This window comes from Bubalus bubalis, chromosome 3, assembly GCF_019923935.1.
Source record: "Bubalus bubalis isolate 160015118507 breed Murrah chromosome 3, NDDB_SH_1, whole genome shotgun sequence".
Taxonomy (NCBI): domain Eukaryota; kingdom Metazoa; phylum Chordata; class Mammalia; order Artiodactyla; family Bovidae; genus Bubalus; species Bubalus bubalis.
In genome coordinates, this window is record NC_059159.1 from 88,281,862 (window position 1) to 88,305,651 (window position 23,790).

A 23,790-nucleotide genomic window follows, 5' to 3' on the forward strand; every position below is an offset into this window, starting at 1 on the left:
TCACTTACCCTTTCATTTTTTTATTTTATTTTATTTTATTTTTACACTACTGCTCAGTTTGATCAAGGCCATGAAATCTGTAAGACCACTATATGCTTCACAAGAGAAAACAAGGAATAGAGACAGATTGATCGATCAATAACTACATACTGATTTACCCTTTCATTTTTGTGAGTGGCTATACTGCAAAGCTGGGAGATAAGGAGTGTAAAAAGCTGCCTAGGCTTTCACAGCAAATCTATGCTACATCATCAGATGCAGCCTGGACTTTCTTACCTTCAGCCTCTTGGCAAGAGAAAAGACAAGGTCAGATTTTGGAGGAGGGTAGGCACTACATTTGCATTTTCATAACTCAAAAGATTTAGGGAGCAGACATGTTTTAGAAACGCTTTGATAAATCTCCAATCTGACAGCCCCAAAGCCTCACTCCACCCTTGGTAAGAGGAGTATACTTAGTTCAGATCCTATGAAAGCCTGGGTGAGATACCTCTTTCTTTAAACCAATCAGCATCCAAAGCCAAACAACTCATGGTTGAAAACTTACGAGGGCTCTTCTGACACAGCAGGTCCTTCTTCGAATTCTTGGGCTTGTTTGTACCATGGCAGCTTGGCCTCTACCGGAAGCTTTTCTGAGAATTCAGCACATAGAGACAAAAAAGAAGAGGTTAGAACCAATTTAGGATTTCAAGGAAATGCTATTTTCTCCTCCCCAGTTCTCAATTTTGTACTACCTAAAAGTTATGATGTTGGTAAATATAAATAATAGGTTTTCAGGTTAATTTCTGTGTATGAGTGCCCTTTATTATGTTGGAGAGTAAAGTCTTTTTACTATGAAAGTTATAACTCTAGGAGCTCAAAATGTATATAAAGAATCATCAGAGTATCTTTTCACTATTTCCTCTTGAAAAGACAGAGCACTATTTACCTTTTAAAACAAAATACAGTGGATTACATTGTGATATTTTCATAAATTCTAACTTGTTTTTCTTTTGCTTTTTGGCTAAGTGTGATCTATGCCATACTGTAAAAAACAAAGAAAACTGCCACTCTGAAATTCTCAAAATGTTGCTTTAGACACCTGACTCATGCAATATCCACCAGAGGTTCACTGACAATTGGAATATGAGGAACTTTGGGTCCACAAACCATAATTTGGCTTGCTTCACATATTTATCTAGCTTTGGTCAAACAATTCAAAATAAGCTTCCTAACAACTTCCTGGAAAAAAGAAAAAACTTTGGAGGAGAAAAATAAAAAAATAAAGAGTTATTTTTAGTTTTTAGAAAAACTAAAAATAACTGTTCCTATATAAGTAACTGCCCAGATTTGCACTCTGACATATTTATTAGGGTCATTTATAGGCATATTTGCCTTTATAGTATGAGCCAGTGAAGCTCTATCACCATTTTATAACATATAATTATAAAGATGAAAGAAATATGTCTATATATGCATACACCATAGAATTATATAGCATTTTAATGATGTTTAGAGAGCCAGACTCACTACCTAGTTGTGAAAATACAGATTTTACTCCTGACAGTTACCCACAAACTGCTTTTCTTTCTCTGAAGTGGCTGGGTAAAGACGAACAAATAAAAAATGCATTATTTTAAGCTGGGGCATCACTTTTTATCCTCTATGTACAACAACCATTTAGAAAACAAAGCCAGTGAGAAATGTAAAACTGCCCAAGCCAAAAGGATTTGCTAACATTTTGAACCCAGCAAAATCGTTCCAAATATACATGCATAGTTTTATAACTAGCTCACCTCTCCAAGATAAAGGAACTCAGTCAATGAAGGTATCTATGACAGCTTGAACCATCCCTGTTTTTCAATAATGAGCATTCAGCTTAGCATGAATAGTAGGCTTGTAATATTTTACTGTCTTTTTGAATTGACTCTGCCAGCCATATCAGTGGCCACTGATCCTCCTATATTTGAGGAAGCTAATGATACTCAAGAGCTGAAGGTAATATTCATGGAAAACTTGCAACAGGCAAGGCAGTGGGTTGTAGACATCAATAGATTTATTCCAATTTTCCTTTCAAATTATGATTCTGGAATCCAGTTTCATGTTAATTTTTAATTTTAAAGCTTTCAATATAAAAAGCAACAACTTTTTGTTGTTGTTTTATTAGTATGAGGTAAGAAGGCTGAGCGCTGAAGAATTGATGCTTTTGAACTGTGGTGTTGGAGAAGACTCTTGAGAGTCCCTTGGACTGCAAGGAGATCCAACCAGTCCATTCTGAAGGAGATCAGCCCTGGGATTTCTTTGGAAGGAATGATGTTAAAGCTGAAACTCCAGTACTTTGGCCACCTCATTCGAAGAGCTGACTCATTGGAAAAGACTCTGATGCTGGGAGGGATTGAGGGCAGGAGGAGAAGGGGACGACAGAGGATGAGATGGTTGGATGGCATCACTGACTCGATGGACGTGAGTCTGAGTGAACTCCGGGAGTTGGTGATAGACAGGGAGGCCTGGCGTGCTGCGATTCATGGGGTCGCAAAGCGTCGGACACGACTGAGCGACTGATCTGATCTGATGGTAAATTTCATGCTTAGCAAAGCAGACAGTTTGGATTCACTGTTTTGTTTTTTTTTTAAACTGAAGTGTAGTTAATTTACACTACTGTATCAGTTTCAAGTATATAGCAAGGTGATTCAATGATATACATACATATATTTATGTGTGTATATATATATATATACTCACATTTATTAATTGATTTAAGCCCTCTCCCTTTTTTACTTGATGAATCTTACTGCTTTGTTTTTTTTTTTAATTTTATTTTATTTTTAAACTTTACAAAATTGTATTAGTTTTGCCAAATATCTAAATGAATCCCTGCTTTGTTTTTAATAGCAAGCAATGTGAATAGCAAATCACACATATACTTCTATAATATCTTTATAATATCTCGCTTCAAGTAGATCTGATTTTTTTTTTTTTAGCAGCAGTCTTCCATTAATTTTCTGACTCAGGAGAGAATTACATCAATACATAATGCTTAAAAACAATTTGCAAGCAAAACTATTGGAAAGACTTTTAGAAATGATTAAGTCCATTTAGTAGAGTCTAAGTTACAAAGGATAGTTATAAAGAACACTTGGGATACTTAAAAATATTCCAAGGAATTGAAAACAGCAGTGAATATACACGACCATGACAAGATTGGTTACAGAGCCCCTGTCAAGTTACCTTTGGGCTTATAGCAGGGAGTGGGTATGACACATTCCTCTTTTATGTGGGGCTTGGTTTTGGGGCTACAGCCTCCGGTGTGCACTTCCCGATGGTCGATGCAGAGGACCACACGGTACCTGAGGCCCTGGCCACACGTCACTGTGCACTGGAAGGAGAACGCAAGAAAGCAGACTCATAGGCAAAGCCTTGTTTACTGTTCCTCACTTCCCACCTGAGACTCTTTAAAGGGCTGCTTTTACAGAAGGGCTCCTGGTGGCTTTATATCACTTCTTACTAGTCATGGGATCTTTGTTCTGTTTGGCTATTTCAGGGTGAAGGCGGCTGAACATTAAATCATTTGCAATTTCTTCACTTTGGATTAGTCAGTTAGCCGTTCTTAAGCACACAGTGTGTGCAAAGTCCCAAACCAAGCAGTGAAGAGAAGGAGGAAAGAAATGATAGAGTGTGCCCGATTTTTGATTACCAAGACTGCATGTTAATTTTATTCAGTCATTTTGCTAATGACTGTTAGGTCTAAAGTATGAAAAATGCCAGCTCCCACGTGGACATTAAATTTTTTTAATTTCCATCATAGCTAATTTATATTGCAGCATGGCTGATCCAACTGATAACTGTGGCATGGAAAAATGATGAAAGGAACTAATTCAAGGGCCAGACGTAGACAGCACCTTCAGTGGTTCTACATGCCTGGGAGCAAGTCTATACAGAAAGAGACATCACAGCTCTAATCTGCAGCCACAAAGCCACAAAGCCATGTGAGTAACCTGTGGCCATCTCTGTGGCCAAGGACACATCTTTCCATCTCACCTTTCCATCTCCTTTGCCACTTCACACCTTTTGACACTAGAATCCAGGAGCCCCCCAATTAATGTTTTATGTTTAAGCTGCTGCAGTGTCTTTCCTAACATCTAGACTATTTTCGTTTTAGTTAATCCTCCTTCACCTCCATTCTAATTACATTGCTATTTTCATCTTTTTTTCTCAATGAATAATAGACATAGTTTTCATCTTAATCCACTGAAGACACTTTTTTGGACACAGACAAAGTATAAGAAACAAAAAATGAAATCAAACTTTTGGTCTGCTGTGCTCAACCATCAGAACAGCTTATACAACTTCAGGCTCATTCAGCCTCAGCTACTCATGGCAGACCTTTGCCTCCCCTTGTTACTTAAGAGAACATTATGGGGAGTGATAATGGCTTCTTGAAGTCACTTGAAGAAAAAGATGTGTGTGTATATGCATGCATGCTAAATATACATATACATACATATATATATATATATATATATATTTTTTTTTTTTTTACTTTTCCTACTCATTTACTTTTGGCTGTGCTTGATTTGGGGTAAGCCTACTCCAGGGTATATACAGGTAGGCATCTAGACGCCTCAGATGGAGAAGTGGGGAGGTGGACAGAGTAGCTGGTGGGGTGATGATGTGGAGAGGGAAGAATGGACTTACTCTCCTAATGAACAAAAAAAGAAGTCACAGTTACCGGAGACCACTCCTGTGCCAGCCATTTAGGGCAGTCAAAAATGTTGCAGGGCTGCACGGTGGGCATCTTAGGGGTATACATGCATTTCCACTCTTCCGCTGAGCTGACATGCCCCTGGATGTCCTCCTCCACACAGGAAACTGCCCGGCTCTGGATGCCCCCCCCACATGAGGAGGAGCACGCGGTCCATGGGGTGGCCTCCCACCTACAGAAGCAAGGGGAGTCATCAGGGCAAAGCCGCACACTGCCCGCCTCCTCCATGAGCTCTCCCACCACTCCCTCCCCAGTACCCATCAGGGCAATAGGTTCTGAGAGGCTGAGCTCTAGAGAACCGAAAGCCAGTGACTGCCCAAAGTCTGCTGAGTCAGAGAGGATTCAATGCTGGCAAAAGTGTTCTGTCAACCTTGAAGCTCTACACAAATGTAAGAAATTACTCTGAGAACTGTCTACAAGGCTATCTGTGGGGACCATCACCTACTCAAAAGAGGGCTATTCAGTACTTTTCCTTATGGTTTCAATATATATTCTCTCTGTATGTGTATTTGTGGGTGTGTATGTGTATATATGTATAATATTTATATTATTTTATATTTTATAAATATATATTTGCATCTATCCAACATCTATGTATCTAAATATCTATCTTAAGACTAAAATTGGTTAATCAATTAACTCTAATAGTTTTTACCTGGGCTAATACTTCTCACTTTCAGTGTAATACTTCATTACTTAGCTTCTGGATACTTCTACTTGAGGAGCTCATGAAAGATCAAGGTAAACTAAACACTCTTTCTCCCTTGGTTCTACGGTCATCAACTTTGGGACTGCATGGATTCAGTATAATTTTGATGTTCAAACTGTATCATCATTAAGGAGCCAAAGTGTCAATATAGGTGTTACCTACGTGTTCCCTAGTTGCTGGGGTGAGGTACTGACAGTTAGCACTCCTCCAATCAAGAACTCCTGGAATTACGAAAAGTTTGGCTTTGGTTCAAAAGCTCATGGCATTGGAATCTACGTATTCAGTGAAGTAAGGGGAAAAATAACAATGTTGTCAACAGCATTTAAGAGAATTTCACTGATTTTTCAATTCCCTCCACAGCTTGATGCATTTGAGACCAGAGGCAGAGAGAGATCTTTGCCTGATTCTTCTTGGAGGTTTAGAGAATGTCAAATTTGTAAGAACAGAAACGCAGGGGCTAGTTTTTCTTTCTTGCCTATCTAGTCTGCTTGTTTATGAGGACTGCTAAGGAACTCTAAGAATTTCTCTTAAAATTATGAGAGATACCATTCTAATGAGAGAGAAATAAAATGTCAGCAAGTTGATCCACTTGAATAGTTAAATCTAAAAACACTGCACAGGCATGCTGTGGAGATGTGAACTACCCTTTACATGGGATTTCACGTGTGTTGTGAGCCTGATTTCTCTTTTGCATGAGCCTGGACAACATGTGTTTCCCACTTACAGAGAATTTTCCTCCACAATTCTCTGTACTGTTCAAGTCTAGGCAACAACTGTTATCTCCACTGCCAACAGCCCAAACATGCTGCCAAATACAATATTTTCCTCTGTATATTTCCCCAGGAGACACAGAAGAAAATGTTATTATGGGGAAACTGAGGCCCTCTGGTTAGTCCTTTGGAGAATCTCTGTTCCCATTCAAGAGAAGGAAGCAGCTCTGTAGAGTTTCTCTTCCAAAAGGGTGAGACCAATTCTCATTTGTCTCCGTGTAAATCTCTGGAGAGCTGGAAGTGGATAACAGGTCTGATTCAGACTAAAATTAAGCTGAATGTATAAGTATCAATTGACATTAGACTCGATTTGACAGTGAACTGGGAATATGCTTTTGAATGGGCATTTAATCTCTTAAAACATTAAGATGCCATAAAAAGAGCACATTTCCTAATTGGTACTCTAACATCCCTAAAGTTGACCCTTCTGAAGAGAGAGTGATTAATTTCTGTCTCAACACTTGGACCTGATCCATGGTGTAATTTCAAAAACAGTAATAAGTATCCTTTTCATTGTCAGTGATCATGGAAAGACAAATGATGTGAATATTATTCCAGGTATTTATAGTATGGTTCCAGGATTAACTATAGTTCTATATGTGAAAAACTATAATGCAAATCCTTGCATAATAATAGGATTATGTGGAATTTCAAAGCAAAACATCTTTGTTCTTTAAAGAAAGTATAACAAAAGCTCACAGAGGACATCAGTTAGGATATCTCAAAACAGGGACCAGGTAAGTATTTGGAAAATATATACATATATATCCAAGAATCTTGCCCTAGAAGAATAACAGATGAGGTCATATATTTTAACTCCTTTTTAAAGTCCATTGTGTATTTAGTTTAAGAAATTCTCAAAATTAATGATTACATGGAAAAATTGCAAATATTAATTATAAATTAAAGATAATTCATCAGACTGTGTTCTTAAATTATATTCAAATATGATTATAGTCAAAGACTGAAAGCAAGAAAAAACAATTAAAAATTCATTCACTGTGTTTTGTATCTATACTTGTGGTCTTAAACACATTTAAATAATTTCAGTACACAAAGTCTCGATCAGTAAGTAGCTGCCCTCTGAGAAACATTTTGAGTCTTTATTCTTCTTCAGAAAGAAGAATATCCATAGAAATATTCATAGAAATAGCTTCCATTTACTAAGGCTTTATCACTAAAGCAGAATATCTATCTTCAGAATTAATTTAGTAACAGAAGTGCATGGGCTAAGAAATATGGTCTGTTTATCGTCTAGTTGTCTTTTCCCATTATGATGCATGGACAGGCCGAAGTGTGCATAAGACAGGGTGCAAGCAAACATTAAGCACGTTCATCTCAATCTGTCATTGAGAATACATCTTCAGGCACTTGGGGGACATCCGAATATATAAGAAATCAAGTTTAACCTAGGACAGGCATTAGTCACACCAGAGAAATATAAACAGGAGAGATCATAGACATGAAAGAAATTGAGGAGTACCATTACAGGACAGACATCAACTTGATGTTCTTACCCCTGACACCCAACTATGCCTTTATCTCGAATCACATGGCCTTTGCACAGCCAGATACATGTGTCCTATGAATACTTTACAGATATGGGGGTTGAAATCAAAGAAATCTTGGTTCAGTTAAATTGATATTTCTCTGTTTTCATTCCATTTTTTTTTTCATGTTTGGTTCTGGATCAAACCAGCAAAAGGATACAACAGTAGCATTCTAAAGTAATTTATTGTCTTTATCAATATAGGCATAGGAAAAAGGGAGGGAGCTGATGAATGAAGTAACTCCTCAGTGAAAAACATTAAAAAAAAAATCCCTAAGCAATTATATATAGCATTAACCAAGTGCCCCCTTTCTTTACGCCACCATTAAAATGGTGAAAAGTAAGTTTCATGCCAGTCACTGGAAGTATTTAAGTAGAGCCTGGATAACACTTGCATTGGTTTATATGTGTGTGCGTGTGTATGTACGCTGCTGCTGCTGCTGCTTAGTCGCTCAGTCGTGTCTGACTCTTTGTGACCCTATGAAGTGTAGCCTGCCAGGCTCCTCTGTCCATGGGATTCTCTAAGCAAGAATACTGGAGTGGGTTGCCATGCCCTCCTTTAGAGGATCTTCCTGATCCAGGGATCAAACCCCAGTCTCCTGCATTGCAGGCAGAATCTTTATTGCTGAGACACCAGGGAAGCCCATGTACATGTGTGTGTATACATATATGTATGTATGTATACATATGTTGGAATGCATCTGCAGTGAGTGGTGAAAGTTGCTCAGTTGTGTCAGACTCCTTGTGACCCCATGGACTATACAGTCCACGGAATTCTCCAGGCCAGAATACTGGAGTGGGTAGACTTTCCCTTCTCCAGAGGACCTTCCTGAACCAGGAATTGAACCAGGGTCTCCTGCATTGCAGGCAGATTCTTTATCAACTGAGCTATGAGGGAAGCATCTGCAGTAAATACACATTCATGCCTATTTGTGTAAATATATGTGTTTATACATGTGTGCTGAGTGGATGTGAAGAATGGGAGAATGAAGCATCACTGGGCAGCTGAACTAAAAAACCTCAAGGTCCCCTTTTTGTACTTCAATTCAAAGTATTTGAAGATTTTCAATCAAACTTTGCTTTATTTTACAGTTCCAAATATAATTATTTGGGGGGCTTTGCTTAGTTTGAGATGGAGCAAACCACCATGGATTATTTCCAACTATTTGTGATCTGATTTAAACCTTGGGTTCTAAACAGCAGCTGACTCTCTGAAGTCCCAGTGAGTGAGTACAACAGAGCAAAGGTCTTGCTTAGCACAGAGGTGGCTTCAAACCCAAGTCTAATTTCTGCTCTCTGGGGGGCTGTTTCTAAGGTGGCAGGCGATATGCTCAGTAGCTAGCATGTTTTTCAGCTTCTCCAGTTTTCTTATAAATATATTAATAAAGAGAATAAGTTCTTTGAAAAGTTTCTCAGTCACTTTAACGATATTTTCTAGTTTTAGAAAATACTGTACTTTAAAAAAGCAATGCAGTACCTGGAATATTCTGTTTTGGAAAATAACAAAACTCCCCTCCCCATCAAATGTTATGAACAATAAGGATATGAAAAAAACTGCCTTTTGTATTTAATTATAATTTCTCTGGAACAAAAAGAAGGACATTCAAAGCCCCTATGCAGAGTAATACCACATCTGGAATTTCACATTTGCGGTATTTGGATAATAATTCAGGCAGTGTTTGTTTAACAGTTAGCAACAGTGCTTTAATGACTAGGGTCCTATTGCAGAGGAAACACAGAAAAGGACAAAGGGAGTGAAAGAAAGACATAACATAAACCCATACACTGTATCTAATCAGAGTGAATTACTGTGTCCACTGCAATGTAATCCAATCCTATCTTAAAATGGTTTTTGAATGACAAGCTTACAGTCTGAGCAGACCAGTGTTATTCAAAAGCAAAGTTCAGGAGGGATTGCAAAATATACTATCTACCATCTTATTTTTTTACAGAAAAACACAAAATCTAGTATATATATAAGAAGCAGAAGACTGAGTTACTAATTCTAGCATCAGGATGATTGATTTACGTACCGAGGAAGGGGATGGTAGATGTCATAGGGCATGATCTGCTTGTATCCGTCACTGTTAGGAACAATAATGCCAACCCTCTGAGTAGAAGGTACACACAATAAAATAAACACTAAATGATTACATTAAACAATTTTTTAGGCAAATGCAAAATAACATTAATAAATTGTCTCTAAAAAAACAACACTAAAACAGTTCAATAACTTTATGCTAGCATCCATTTGAGGATGGGGCAAGTTCTTTGACAGGGCACCGTTTACTATAATTAGTTCTCTGATCCAAGCAGGAAATACCAGGGGAAAGGGTGGTGGCAAGAAAACTTGGCACCTCATCATTAACTATGACACAATAAGCTTGTAAATGTTCTTTAATCCCCCCAATTATACATCCTATGAGGTCATTATGATCATCATTATTAATGTTACTTCCAGATGCTCACCAAGCAATTTTATAGTTACTGTCTTGCTCCTGATGAAAGAGAGCTATATGTAAGAGTATGTACCTGGGGACTGACAATACTACGTACCGTGCATTAGCAAATAGGTAATGCTTAGATCTTTTGGCAGATCTAAGGACCTGAGTAAAATCTGGAGAGCAGCCACTTGGTTATATTAAAAAGGGAAGGGGAACGAGTGAACACAGTAGGCAACTATCAACAAAAGCACATTCCCTACCAAAACAAAGGTAGGGCAGTTAAAATGAGATAATAAAGATGAAACATCTTTTTTGGTGGTCTATAAAATGTGATATGGTGTTAACTGGTGGTGGTTGTGATTGTTTTGACTGTTGTTAGTATATCTGGTGCCCTGGGAAACCTGTGAGATTTAAAGATAAAGACTAAAGAAGCCAGAAGAAATGATATTTTAGGCTATATGGCTAATGGATTCACAAGATATGATATTATAGGCTATGTGGGAGTCCTCAGAGGCCTTTAGGACTCTAATAAAGTACACGAACCTACCTCACTGATTTCAAGTAAAGCCTCCAATTAACAAGACTTTCTTCTTGCTGGGCCCCCTAACTTGTGGGAGATTTATGACTCGTGAATCTCAGATAAAAGGGCCAGTACAACTAACTCTCTATCAAGAGTGGGAGACTGAGCTCAATCTGTGGATGTCATGTATTTGCTGGGGCAAAGCATGGTAGGTCGTGAGCACTTATTTTACAACTGGCAAATGATAGCAACTTCCTCTTCTGAAAACTGAAGGAACTCACGTATTCTAATCTGGGATGAATGGGTGAGTATATATTTATATATCCATATTCAGTAAAATGTTTATGTAAAAATGAACACATTAAGACTCACTTTGATCTTATGCTCTGATACAGAATGATATAGCATGTGATTTTAATACAGCTAGCAAATCTAAGCTTTTGGGTAGAAACAGTGAACCAGGTATACTATGGAACATAAAGAAAAAAAATAGTACTGGCTGGACATCATGAGAGATAAGGAAGAAAGACGGAGTAATAAAAAGGGTAGTTCCTGGAGAAATTACTAAAAGGTAAGGGAAAATTAAGTTTGAGAGAAAATGGGAAACAAATCTTTGAATGTAGATTTCTCAAGAAGTACAAACATTGGAGAACTAATTTAGTTATCTCACATGACTGAGTTTTCTTTAGTTAATTTGAGTGACTAAAGGTATTCACTTGTATGATTAAATTTTCATGGTACATGTATGTGCACTACCCTTCAGTAACAATGTTCATGAAAATGAATGATGCCTTTTGAGGAAGCTCAAAATCCCGCGACTCTTAACGAACACAAGAATGGGATGAATATTAACATTAAACTTTTCTCCATGTTTTTTCCAAGATATGGAAACATCCTATTCGTTTTGGTCTTATTCTGACAAGAAATCAGATATGAAAGGTAACTCCTGTCTTTTGTTAGGATCATGTGATCACGTCCCAGTAATTCTGCCTAATCATTAAGGAAAATTTTTTTCTAAAAGAACTGTTTTTGATAGAATTCCAACCTTCCAAAGTTCTTCTAATAACCTAGATCTGATAGTAGATAATTAAGGACTACATAGAACTGACTTTGCAGTTATATTTTTGCCAACCCTAGTATCTTTTCTCATGCCTATATCCAGATCTAAATGCAGAAATGTATATGGTAGGCTTCTTTCCTGGAAAGATTTATAGTTATGATTTGTCATTCTGAATATTGGAATGAACTGTTGCAGATCTCTGCCAACTGATTTATCCGCTGATGATATTTAAAATGGAAGTACTAATATTGAAGGAGACAGGCTAGAAGAAAAGAAGGGGAAAAAAGAGGGAGTTGTAGAATTCAAGATGTTGGGCTTCACATTGGACTGATTTAGAAATTATGTTTCTGTTTGAACAAGAAGCTTTAAATCTGGATTCAGCAAAACTATAGCTATATTTGTCTTTCTATGGCATAGGTCATGGTGAAGACTCATAAAATGACTCCATGGCACCTGTGAAAACAGAAAGATATCAAAACAATGGTGCTCTGTCCAGTCCTGTTGATGCATATTCATGTGCACGGGCTCCGCTCTCTCTTGGGGTTTATGCCATGGCCCTGGCCTTTCACCACACTGTCACGGAAGGCCAGGCAGTGCGGCCTCAACTCAACTTTCTATTGCTTACTCTTAAGGCGCTTTATCTTTTTCTTAGGCAAAGTGTACCTACTGAAGAATGATGAAAAAGAACATCATTTAGGGACTTTAAGAAGTTCTTCTTTCCATGCTTAGGTCTTGCTTTGCGTGTGCATGTGTGTGCATGCATGTGTATGTATGTATTCAGACATATGTCTGAATATATGAGGGGGTGGGGAAGGAGGCAAAAATAATTTAAAAAATGATCATAAGGGAAAATATAATGAACAGTTGGTTTGGGGGTAAAATGATTCATTCTCCATTGCCTTCACTATTCTGACTGTTTTTGTACTCTATGTAGGACAGTGACCCGATTCCATCTAAAGTCACCCAAATCAGGGGTCATGATGGGAAGAAGAGAAGATGAGATGAAGAAGGGGTCACCATGAACTCATGTGGTATAAGTAGAAGAAAGACTCGCACATCATCCTCTCATAGCTCGTGTCCAGTGACACTAGAATGCTCCCTGTCATGACAAATTTATAGAAAGAAATAGTATGTAGTATATAACATGAAGCCTTTTGAACCATTTTTTAATGACATGGAAAATGTTCAAATGCAATGTCAACTGAAAAAATCCAGTACAAAATAGAATAGATAATGTAATCCACAATACAAAGAAAACTCATGTATATATTGTCTATATAATCATTTTTGTAAAGTCTATGTATATGTGTATGTATGTGTGTACAAATATATTAGAAAAGGACTGAAAGCAGTTGTTAGTTCCTGGTGTTTGGATTAAGGGTTTTTTTTTTCCTTTCTTCCTTTTTATGCTTCTCTATTTTCAGGAATTAGAACATTTAAGTAAAACAAAATTCAACTCTGAGAAAGAAAAAGACAGAAACATTTGAAAGCATGATCTAAATGGATGAAATGAGGCTGTCATCTCAATTCCCACATGTCATTGAAAGATGATTGAGTCTGTGTCCTGAAACCATCTCAGGAGCTATTTTAGGACAATATCCTTGACTTTAAAAATCAAGCCATATTCAGGCTCACACTACTCAGGTGTGAAATTTACTTATTGTGATAAATCTTTCTTTCCAAGAAAAGCCCTAATATAACTATTAATTCCACGAGCATCTAATTTGCCAGGTTCTGGGTTCTTCTGGAAAAGAATCATAAGGAGCCGCTTTCATGGGTGCCACACTCCCTTTCAATGCATCTCTCACAACCTCTTGCCTCTTCTCTGGGGCTGCAGAGCCTCATTTCTGACATTCTGACAGCTGGCTGTGCTCTCAGTTTGTCAAACTCATCGTTTTCAGACAATTCATTATCTTCCCCTGCAAAGTGTCTCTTCTGTGGTCACTGTTACTGTTCAGAACACTGCCCTTCTCCCATCCACCCTGGCTGGGCATTATGGGTCATCGTTGCTTCCTCTCTTTCCCATGTTCCCTACAGACACTGAGTTCTTCCAGTTGTGATGTCTGCCAAATGTATCTCTCTGACATGAATCTAGGCCCCTTTGCATTATCCTCCTAACAGATCTCTCTGCCTGCAGGCACTGCCTGCTCCAATCCAGCTCACTGTTGTCATAGCAACAGATACTTTACTTCCCAGTGATGTCCATAACACCTGGTTAAATCAAGTGCTACCTCTTCTAAAGCCTGTCCTTATGTTTCCTCTCAACATCTAGCCAGACAATTTTCTCTTCCTTTTTCAAACACCCATAGCACAAGCTCCCCTCGTCACTTCTAACTGCCTACTAACTTTTAACCATGTAAACGTTTTCTTTCATTTAACACCATGGGTCAAAATCCATATCGGTTCTTTTTTTTTAAATTTTATTTTATTTTTTAACTTTACAATATTGTATTGGACTCCATATTGGTTCTTTACTCTATCTTTTAACACAGTTCTCTGCACAGAGGCAGTTAGTAAATAATCAGCCAATGAAATCATGCCATTGACATGCATACATAAAAGCAAGCAATACAACTACCATCCTGAATGAAAGAAAGCAAATGAACAAGGGTAAAGAAACTCCTAAACAAGCTGCACTAAAGATGCCGCACATCTCTAGTCCCACTCCTTGTTTTTTGCTAGCTCTGCCATCTGTGTGAAGGGCAGACTATTTTAGAGACTGGTTTGGCTGCTCTGCAGGCAGGGGTGATTGGGTGACCTGGGACAGAGGAAGATAGCTGAATGGCAATTGTGTTTCTAAGCTGCTTGGCTAGACTCTACATCTCTTCTGTTGGGCATCTCCCAGAAACAGCCATGACCGTTTTAAAAACAATCTTCTCTTCCCTGTTTGTCTCGTGTGTCTTTTCAGAGAGCAGGCTGTTTCGTAACTGTTCAACTCAACTTCCCCTGAGCAGTGTTGTGGTCCAGATTCTGGTTGACTTGAACTTGCCATGGTACCAAGCACAGAACTTGGCACAGGACTGGTACTCAGTAAAAAGATGAATGAAATTGTGGGTGGTGGGAACAGTTCTGGCACAGAAGAGAGTAATCTCTCAACAACTACAAGGCAATAGAAACCAATCTCTTCCTAAGCAACTGTTTATAATGGGGGAGGAGAAAAGTAATAAAAAGTTGGAAGAGACTCAAGCATCTGCTTTCTCATGAGTGGCAGAATACAAAATAGCATGGCGTAATGAGGACAGGGGCCCCCTGAGGAATTGGGAGATACAAGCTCTGTTCTCTACTCTGCTAATTCTCTTTCTGAGTGACTTTTGAGTGCATTACATTTGGACTTTTGCATTGGTCTTCTCCAAAATCTAAGTATTGTATGAAATCAGGAGTTTTATGATGAAGAACGAGTGCCTGGAAACCTATCTTATGGAACTCTATCTTATCTGTCCCGTTTGTACTGGCTGCTGAGGACAGAATTCAGAGTTCTGTGGTCCACAGACTGAAAACCACTAAACTAGGTACTCAACTCAAAAGCTCTCCTATTTGAAATTTGGTTACTTTATGAAACCCTGCAGGTTTCCCTGTCATTTAGAGAGGCAAATTAGGATCTAGAAAACAAGGAAACGTTCTATAAATAGGTTAAAAACTTTTTTCAACATGGTACCTACCACATGGTAACATGGTACCTATCAACATTCATTTATCTTTAAGAACCAGACCAAAAGAACCCTGCTTCATTGTCCAGGATTTGAAAACATTTTAAACATGTATATTCATTTCTTGCTATAGGATCAACTAATGGAGAGTTTTTGATCATTTGATCCAAAATATCATAATTTCCTCACAACTATATTTCCATGGTTAAATGTTCTTGATATTAATGAATGTAATTTCAGAACTGCTTTTAAATAAATGGGACTAATATTTCCATGGACTTTGTTTAGCTCTTCTCATACTGACCTAAGTGATTTGCTAATTGTTTGATTTGAGTAAACATCAGTATTTACACTTACACGAAAGAGGCTTGCTTAGCCGGCATATCCAGGGTACCAAGTTTTGCACTGATATAGTTGGTAGTGCTGTGCTGGCTGTGGGGGTCTATAGTGGGCTTAAACCAGATCCCATGGGTTGCTGAAGGCATCATGCAACACCAGCAATTGGGTGATCAGAGTTCATGTAATACAGGAGGTTCTCTGGATGTAGAGGCACTTAGGTTCATGATTCAGCTTTTCTTTGCCCACCCTGACTTGGAGCAGGTCTCATAATCTCTTTGGGCTTTAGTTTTTTGTCTGTAAATACAGATGATTATCTTTGTCTTACTGACCTCCTAGAGAAGGTAAAACTGAACAGAGTTAAAGGATGTGAAAGCACTGTAGAAACTTCAAGTAGAAGTAACATTGGCAAGAAGCCATTTTATAGGATTGGTTCTCAGTAACGATAACTGAATTTTGTTGAGTGCTTGGTATCCTGCAAGGAGCTTTACATGTATCATCCTATTCACTCCTTATAGTTACTCTATGACAGGAATACTACATTCATTTGACAGATGGCAAAGCTAAGGCCTAGGGAAATTCAGTAAAGTTAGTAAAGCCAGTAAAGCCAAACTGATAGATTGAAGTTAAAAATGAGAAGGATGATAATACCTGTTCTATTCACTTACAAATTAATTAAAAGAACTGCATAAATAATTATACTTTACGTATACTAAGTGATCATTATTATTAGTGATGAGCTGGCTTGGTGGAATAACTGAATTGTCTCAATAAATAAGTTAGAGCTGATTGTCAGGATTGTCTGATGATGGGTATGTGGTCTATAAACCTGGGATGGGTATGAAGATGCTCTCTAAACAGCAACAGAATCCTGCTTTATTTATCTCATCATAAATGCATGAAAGTGCAAATGAGATTTTACAATGGTATTTTTTTATTGCTCATTAATTAGCTATTTAAATGAGGTTGAGAGAAAAGAAGGAAGTTATCACTTCTCTAGATAATTTGCCTATTTTAATAAAATAAGAGCTTCGTGACTAGGAAAGCATTTCATGATACTTTAACTGCTTACTGAATAAACCACTTTTTAGCTCTTACACTGAGTTCTCCCATTTTGGAGACAGACAAGGTATAAACCCCGTGAAGATTAAACGGCAATGTCTCACAGATGGTTAAGTGGTTGAGTGGGGATTTTAGATAATGACACCCTGAGATTTTAGGAGTTGCTAATTATCTTAATTTCTTGGGGTCATGTTTATTAAAAAATCTGATAAATATGAATTGCTTTCATGAAGCTATTTCCTAGGAATTTGTACTTCTTGTTGCTAAAACAACAAGAGAGGATTACCTTTATAGCCCCATATACAATTTTAGAGTTCCAACTCCTTTCATGGAGGAGAAAGCTGATTTTTTTGTGAGTTTAGGAGTTTCTCTGAAGTAACATCAACATTATCATCACCGTGATCTTAGTCATAATAGCTGCGGCCACTAATATTTATTGAGTGCTTATCATGTGTCAGGCACTCTGCTAAGCTCTTTAAAAGTATTACACCATTTATTCCTCATGACAACTCTATGAGGTAAGTAGCTATTATCCTTACTTCAGAGGATGAGAAAACTGAGGCTTAGTGAGAACAAGTAATTCGCCAAAGGCTACTCAAACCAGTAAGTGACAGAACCAGGATCTCAAGCCAAGCCGTGTCGTTCCAGAGCTGCCTTCCTAGTCGCCATGGTACCGTAATAACCACTGTATCACCACTGGACTAGTCAGTCACCAAGTGAGTGTGACCGGGTTTTACACGTCCACTGCACACACTGCCACTCACGATGCAGACTTCTCTTGCCTCAGGATTTCAGTTGCGTTAGGATTCAATTCTGAACTTTTGTTCACACTTTGGTCCATGGCCAGGGGTGACTTATGCAATTTGCTGTCAAATTAAATGGAGCTGGACAAAAAAAGTCCACTTGAACTCACCAAGAACTGCAACTTGGGGTATACAAGTTTGGGCATTTGCTTAGGACTGTTGCTCTGAATTCCTTGAGGGGAGGGAGAATCTGGATGTAGTTTCAGCAAAAAACAGATTTGTTTGCTAATGACTGTGACCATGATAGTGTGATGAGTGAGAGCATTTTTCGCTTGAACAACCCTTGCCAATTTAAGCCCCCTTCATTACTGCCTTGGAGAGAAAAGCAGAAGTCTGTGCCAAAAAAAAAAAAAAAATCTGAAAAGGTGGTTCTCTGATCTTCTCACAAACAATGTCTTGCACAATTTCCCCCAGACAGCCTTAACAGTCTCACCAGTCTCCTAGACTGAGATATGTATGGCCAAATGTAGCTTTTTTTTTTTTTTTTCACACTGAAAGACACTCAGAAAACATAAGGTGCTTATTAGTGGAACTAAAACTATGCCTTTTTAGTTTTGCTGAACCACAGGCATACATTTGGAAACTTTCTGGCTACATGGTCGACTTCACCCTTGGACCAAGAAGCAACAATCACACAAACTATTGCATAAAGCAGCAGGCACTGTGTTAAAAACAACAACAACAACAATTTTCTTTTGTGTAAAATGGAAGCTATGATTATAGCATGGCAAGTACAAGGATTTTATATTTGATAAGATTACAAGCATCTTAGGAACTATAGTGTTAAATCAGTGAAGCAGTGTGCTCAGTCGTGTCTGACTCTTTGAGACCCATGGAATGTAGCCCACCAGGCTCCTGCAAGTTCAACATGCCCAGATCTCTGATATCCAGAAGTGACATGCCTCTGGACTTCTGGGAGTGCCCATGTTGGGACCACTACCAAAACATATAGCATATGTGTATATAGTATTTGATGAGATGCCATAGCTCTGAGGCACCAGTGAAAAACAGTCTTCATTTCAGCTAAATGTCATTAAATTTTTAACTTCACTTTCTCTTCCTTCTCATTATAAGCATTGCTCTGGCTTCCTTTTTGAGACTGTTTTTGGCCTGGAAGCAAAGTATTTTATCAGGTCATTAAAGTGACTGTATACACGACACCAGCAGAGAGCAATACAGCTTTTCTGGGATGGAGCAGCTGGCCACCAGGTAAGCTCAGTTTGGTCATACAGTGAGAGGAATTCAAATTTCTGTCTCAGCAAAATGTCAAGTTACTACATGTCACAAACATTCAGGCTTGCTTTTGAATAATGGAAACCAAGAATGCTAAGTCATTGAATTCTATCTATAAGAATATCCTTACTTATGTTATGAGCTACAGATAAAACTGGATTATCTGTGGCAACTGGAAATTATTAGTGAATTTTATTGTTTTCATTGTAGTCTTTTAACGTATCAAAATTTCTGAGTTAGTGCATGAGGAATCAGAAAAAAGCCATGAAAACATAAAAGTTATTTTGGAAAGACTAGGCTATATGTCAACCATCTCTTTAGCCCCAAGAATGACTAGATGAATCCATCTACAACCATGGAGACCTATGGGTGCTGTTGGTGAGTGAAATAAGTGATGTCATTCATTAGTTCAAATGTATAACATCAACTAGTTACAAAGCAAATTAATGAGAACAGTGAGGCTATTCTGGTAAACAGAAAAATCGGGTGTTAAGGGTTATAGTAATGGTTATCACATCCTGTTTATTTCTGAGTTATTTTGGTTTTATATGTGTAGTAATGAGAAAATTCTTATTCCATAGAAGCAGTTGCTAATGCTAACAATTTTTATAGCTCACCTTAATCTTAGGATATCTATTTTTTCAATTAAACAGATCCTAATAGAAGAACTTAACAATGAGGGCAAAAAGTATTTCCTTTGGTAGTGAAATATTTTTACTATTGCTACAACAATTTTTACAATTTAGCTTAGCCTGAACAAGTTAAGATTAGTTTATGTTTGAGTATACTTTTTGTGAATTATTGCTTAAAGATACTTCAAAATATATAAAATGAAATTTAATGAAGCAACACCATGGAACAACAGCTTATAGGCACAGTTGGAAAATCACTAATTTAATGCAACAAATAACTTTCTCACCCCCACTGCTACTGCTACTGCTGCTAAGTCACTTCAGTCGTGTCCGACTCTGTGCAACCCCATAGACGGAAGCCCACCAGGCTCCCCTGTCCCTGGGATTCTCCAGGCACGAACACTGGAGTGGGTTGCCATTTCCTTCTCCAATGCATGAAAGTGAAAAGTGAAAGTGAAGTTGCCCAGTAGTGTCCGACTCTTAGCGACCCCATGGACTGCAGCCCACCAGGCTCCTCCATCCATGGGATTTTCCAGGCAAGAGTACTGGAGTGGGATGCCACTGCCTTCTCCATCACCCCTACTAGTGGGTGAGAAAAATAAGGTCCAGAAGGGTCTTTGTGCTGTCCATGGTACTTCCCAATCTTGACAGGGAATAAATGTGGCTACCTAAATGGGATTTTGCTTTCAAATAATAGGCTAACAATCCTAGTATAATACAGGAAAAGTAAAGAACTATCTCAATGACTAATAAATTTCTTTTGAAATTCCAAAATATGTGACTTTATCTGTTCTAAGTACATCTTGTGTTTTCCCTTTTAGGGGTTTCTAAGTTTGGACACAAAGGGGTTAGTTTATTGTCACCAACAAAGGTGTTGGTTTAATGTCACTAGAAAAGTCAAAGTGTTAGTTGCTCAGTCCTGTAATGGCACCCCACTCCAGTACCTTTGCCTAGAAAATCCCATGGATGGAGGAGCCTGGTAGGCTGCAGTCCATGGGGTTGCGAAGAGTCGGACATGACTGAGCAACTTCACTTTCACTTTTCACTTTCATGCAATGGAGAAGGAAATGGCAACCCACTCCAGTGTTCTTGCCTGGAGAATCCCAGGGACAGGGGAGCCTGGTGGGCTGCCATCTATGGGGTTGCACAGAGTCGGACACGACCGAAGCAACTTAGCAGCAGCAGCAGCAGCAGCAGCAGTCTGACTCTTTGCGACCCCAGGGACTGTAACCTGCCAGGTTGCTCTGTCCATGGGAGAATCCATGGGATTCTCCAGGCAAGAATACCTGGAGTAGGTAGCCATTCCCTTCATCAGGGGATCTTCCCAAACCAGGGATTGAACCTGGGTCTCCCACATTGCAGGCAGATTCTTTACCATCTGAGACACCAGGGAAAGCCCTTACTGTCACTATTAGACAGTTAAATCTATAGTTAGAAAACAGTTCCTTGAGTGCTTGATTCTGCTATGTCTGATGGGAAGGCAGACTTATTTTATTGAGTTTCTTTAACTCCTTTTCTCAGACTATCACTTCTTATTTTCTCTCGAAATTCAGAAAGGTTGCTCTGATCCCAGGTGTGTAAATGAGTTCAGTGACTTTCATAGCAATTGTGCACTGTCTTACCCTCAGACTAGAGTATCTACATTTCCTAAAGCAGTTTCCTCTTAAACTTCTCTTTCTGCTCAGTCTTAATTTTTACAGCTTTGTTTAATTACCTCTGTAATAAAAAAGCAGCATCCTGATATTCACTTCTTATTTTTCCTTTCTCCTTTTCCCACTTCTTTCTCTCTTTTTTAATAGCCACCTGTCCCAACATTTATACATGTGCTGTATTAGATGTTTTAAAATAACACAGACATAGAAAAAGCATCAATTTTACAAAATTCCTTCAATGTAGAATGGCCTTTTGCTCTTCAATAATAAGAAATAGGCCAAAAATATTACTCCAACAGAGGATGGGTAAAAATCAGAAGCCAGAAAAAAATGAGTAGACTTTTTTCTGACTATAAACATGTTTCTTAAAATTGTTAAAAAATACTTTTATTTCACAGCTGTTTTTTATGACCATCTCTTCACTGAAGTTTTTTTTTTTTTGAGTAGAGGGGGAAAGTTTTATATGCAATTATGGGAAGGAAATCCTTCATTTCTCCTAGAAATACACATATAAATTTTCTTAGAACTATATATTAGAGCTTCAGAATCTCTCTATGGCTAAGTCAAACTGTTTGAATTGAGATAATTATGCTTTTCACTCACTGGTCCTCCTGGTATAGATATGGATAAAGATGCATATAATAAGTAGAAAACTTTAAACTAGGGTTGAATTGCATGAGTTAGAACTATCTTGGCTAAAAATACCTCATATCCTTAATATTTCCAAAATAAAGAGGTCCAAGCAAAACTTTCATACCTCATTTAGTTTTTATACCATATCCAATCTTTAAAATGCAATTTTCTGGTGGAATATGAAGCAAAATTAAACTTCACCTAAATTATATATTTATAAAATATCTATTCTTCTGTTTCTTTAATGAAAATCTGTTATTTTGAGTTCACTTTTACCAGCTAGATAGTATGATTTCTATGAGTAAATTAATATTAGAAATTTCATATCACATGTAGAATTTAGAATTTCTGAATGTGAGGCAGAAAGAATACAAGAAAATATACTTTAGAAAATTAACAGCAGAAAACAAAAACTCAAATTGCCTACAATTCAAAGGTAGAGTAATTTTCATCCACTTGGCTCATGTAGTAGTTTACCTATTCAAATTTTATGAATATATAATTAGTAAGCTATGATTTAAAAAAAAAAATTGAGGTATTCCTCAGAAATCCAAGGCTCTAGGAAAGGATTCCCTATCTTTCAGTCTACATGATGAGTTTTGTAGAAGAGTTTTCATACATCCTCTCCCACTTGTTGAGGATGAGTAAGCCATATTAACAAAGAGAATTACCAGGAAGTGTTGAAATTAAAAAGGCAAATGTTCACCATGAAAAGATTCCTGACTCATACTTCTATGACTACTTATCATCTGGAATATTTCATTCATCAGTCTGATTCTTGATCCCGCAAATAACTGAGGGAAAACTATGGTTTCCCCAAAGTAAACATATGTGGAAGATGTCAAGTGTTTTTTTAGGGCTTCTAATTAAAAAGATCTTTTAAAAAAACCTATTAGAAATAAGCCCTGCTTTCTATTCTACAAAGGCTGAGCTTATTTAAATGTGGAAGAACCGTTCTAAGGCTGATTTTTATTCTGGTTCACTGGTGTGGCCCACCACAGGCTAAATAGGGTCAACTGTGACCCTGAAATATGGTCTGCTCTGATCATCTCAAAGAATCCTGAGAACACTGTACCATCACGTTTGTTAAGAGTAGAAACAAGTAACCAGAATGAAATGAAATCAGAAGAGAAAATGTCTCTGCAGAGTGCTTTACCTGCAGCTCTATCAATGGAAAACCCGTGGACCCTGAGGTGGCATATTCTACAGCAGCAAGAGTAAGAGGCACGGGTCCTAATAACCCATGACTAAGAATGGACACTGGGCAGCAGCACTTACTTGTTTTAAACTAAACGCTTTTTAATTCAAGAAGCTTATTGGAACTTGATTTATGTTTATAGTAAAGAAACTGGTAAATGTGACTGACCTGGCTGGACAAGGATCCAAGTTGCACTCCTGAAGCTTAGGCTTGGGTTTGATGTTCTCGGGGTAATAGTGACAGTACTGGTCAGCAACCACACGGTTGCTCCGAAGATCGTGACACTCAGCCGATGTTAGCTGGTAACCTGTGGTATCAAGCCATTCGGGCAAGTTTCAATGTATACATCCATGCAATGTATTCCCTTAGGCTATTTTGTCCATTTCATATTAATGAAAATTCTTTCCCAGTGCTCCAGTCATTTCCAGGACCAAAGAGAGATAAATGGAAGGCTCATTAATTTTTACAGGTCTCAAATGCTGTGTTTTCCCCAACTTTTAATAATTAAATGATACCATAGGGTTTGAACTACATAAGGGTAAAGCTATAAGACTACTGTAAGAACTATTTTTATTAATTTGCTTTATATAATCTAAAAGTCTAACATAGAATTCTGTATCCAAAAGATATTTATTTACAAACCATCTCATGTAAGGATGCAAAACTTCCTCCCTTGTACTTGGGGCATCAGGGTGAATAAACTCCCCCCCCCAAAAAAAAAAATTAATCCCAACACTGTTCCTCTTGGTCAGTGGTGACCCATAATATAGAATCAGCTACCTACCTGGAAACACGTGCTTTCCT

At 37.9% G+C, this 23,790-nt stretch overlaps 1 protein-coding gene across 4 annotated transcripts in view; it reads right to left on the bottom strand.

The window, feature by feature from the left end:
- The window catches only part of ADAMTSL1 (ADAMTS like 1), a 1,120,403-nt gene that overhangs the window by 260,942 nt on the left and 835,671 nt on the right, over window positions 1-23,790 (bottom strand). For 3 of the 4 annotated variants that reach the window (XM_025279016.3, XM_044939812.2, XM_044939813.2), the window contains 5 exons: window positions 23,155-23,293; window positions 9,800-9,850; window positions 4,706-4,910; window positions 3,205-3,352; window positions 545-629 (listed from right to left, as the gene is read on the bottom strand). In XM_025279016.3, coding sequence (XP_025134801.1) covers window positions 545-629; window positions 3,205-3,352; window positions 4,706-4,910; window positions 9,800-9,850; window positions 23,155-23,293 — 628 coding nt within the window. The remainder of the gene's footprint in view (window positions 1-544; window positions 630-3,204; window positions 3,353-4,705; window positions 4,911-9,799; window positions 9,851-23,154; window positions 23,294-23,790) is intronic. The other variant, XM_044939811.2, reaches the window with a different exon arrangement.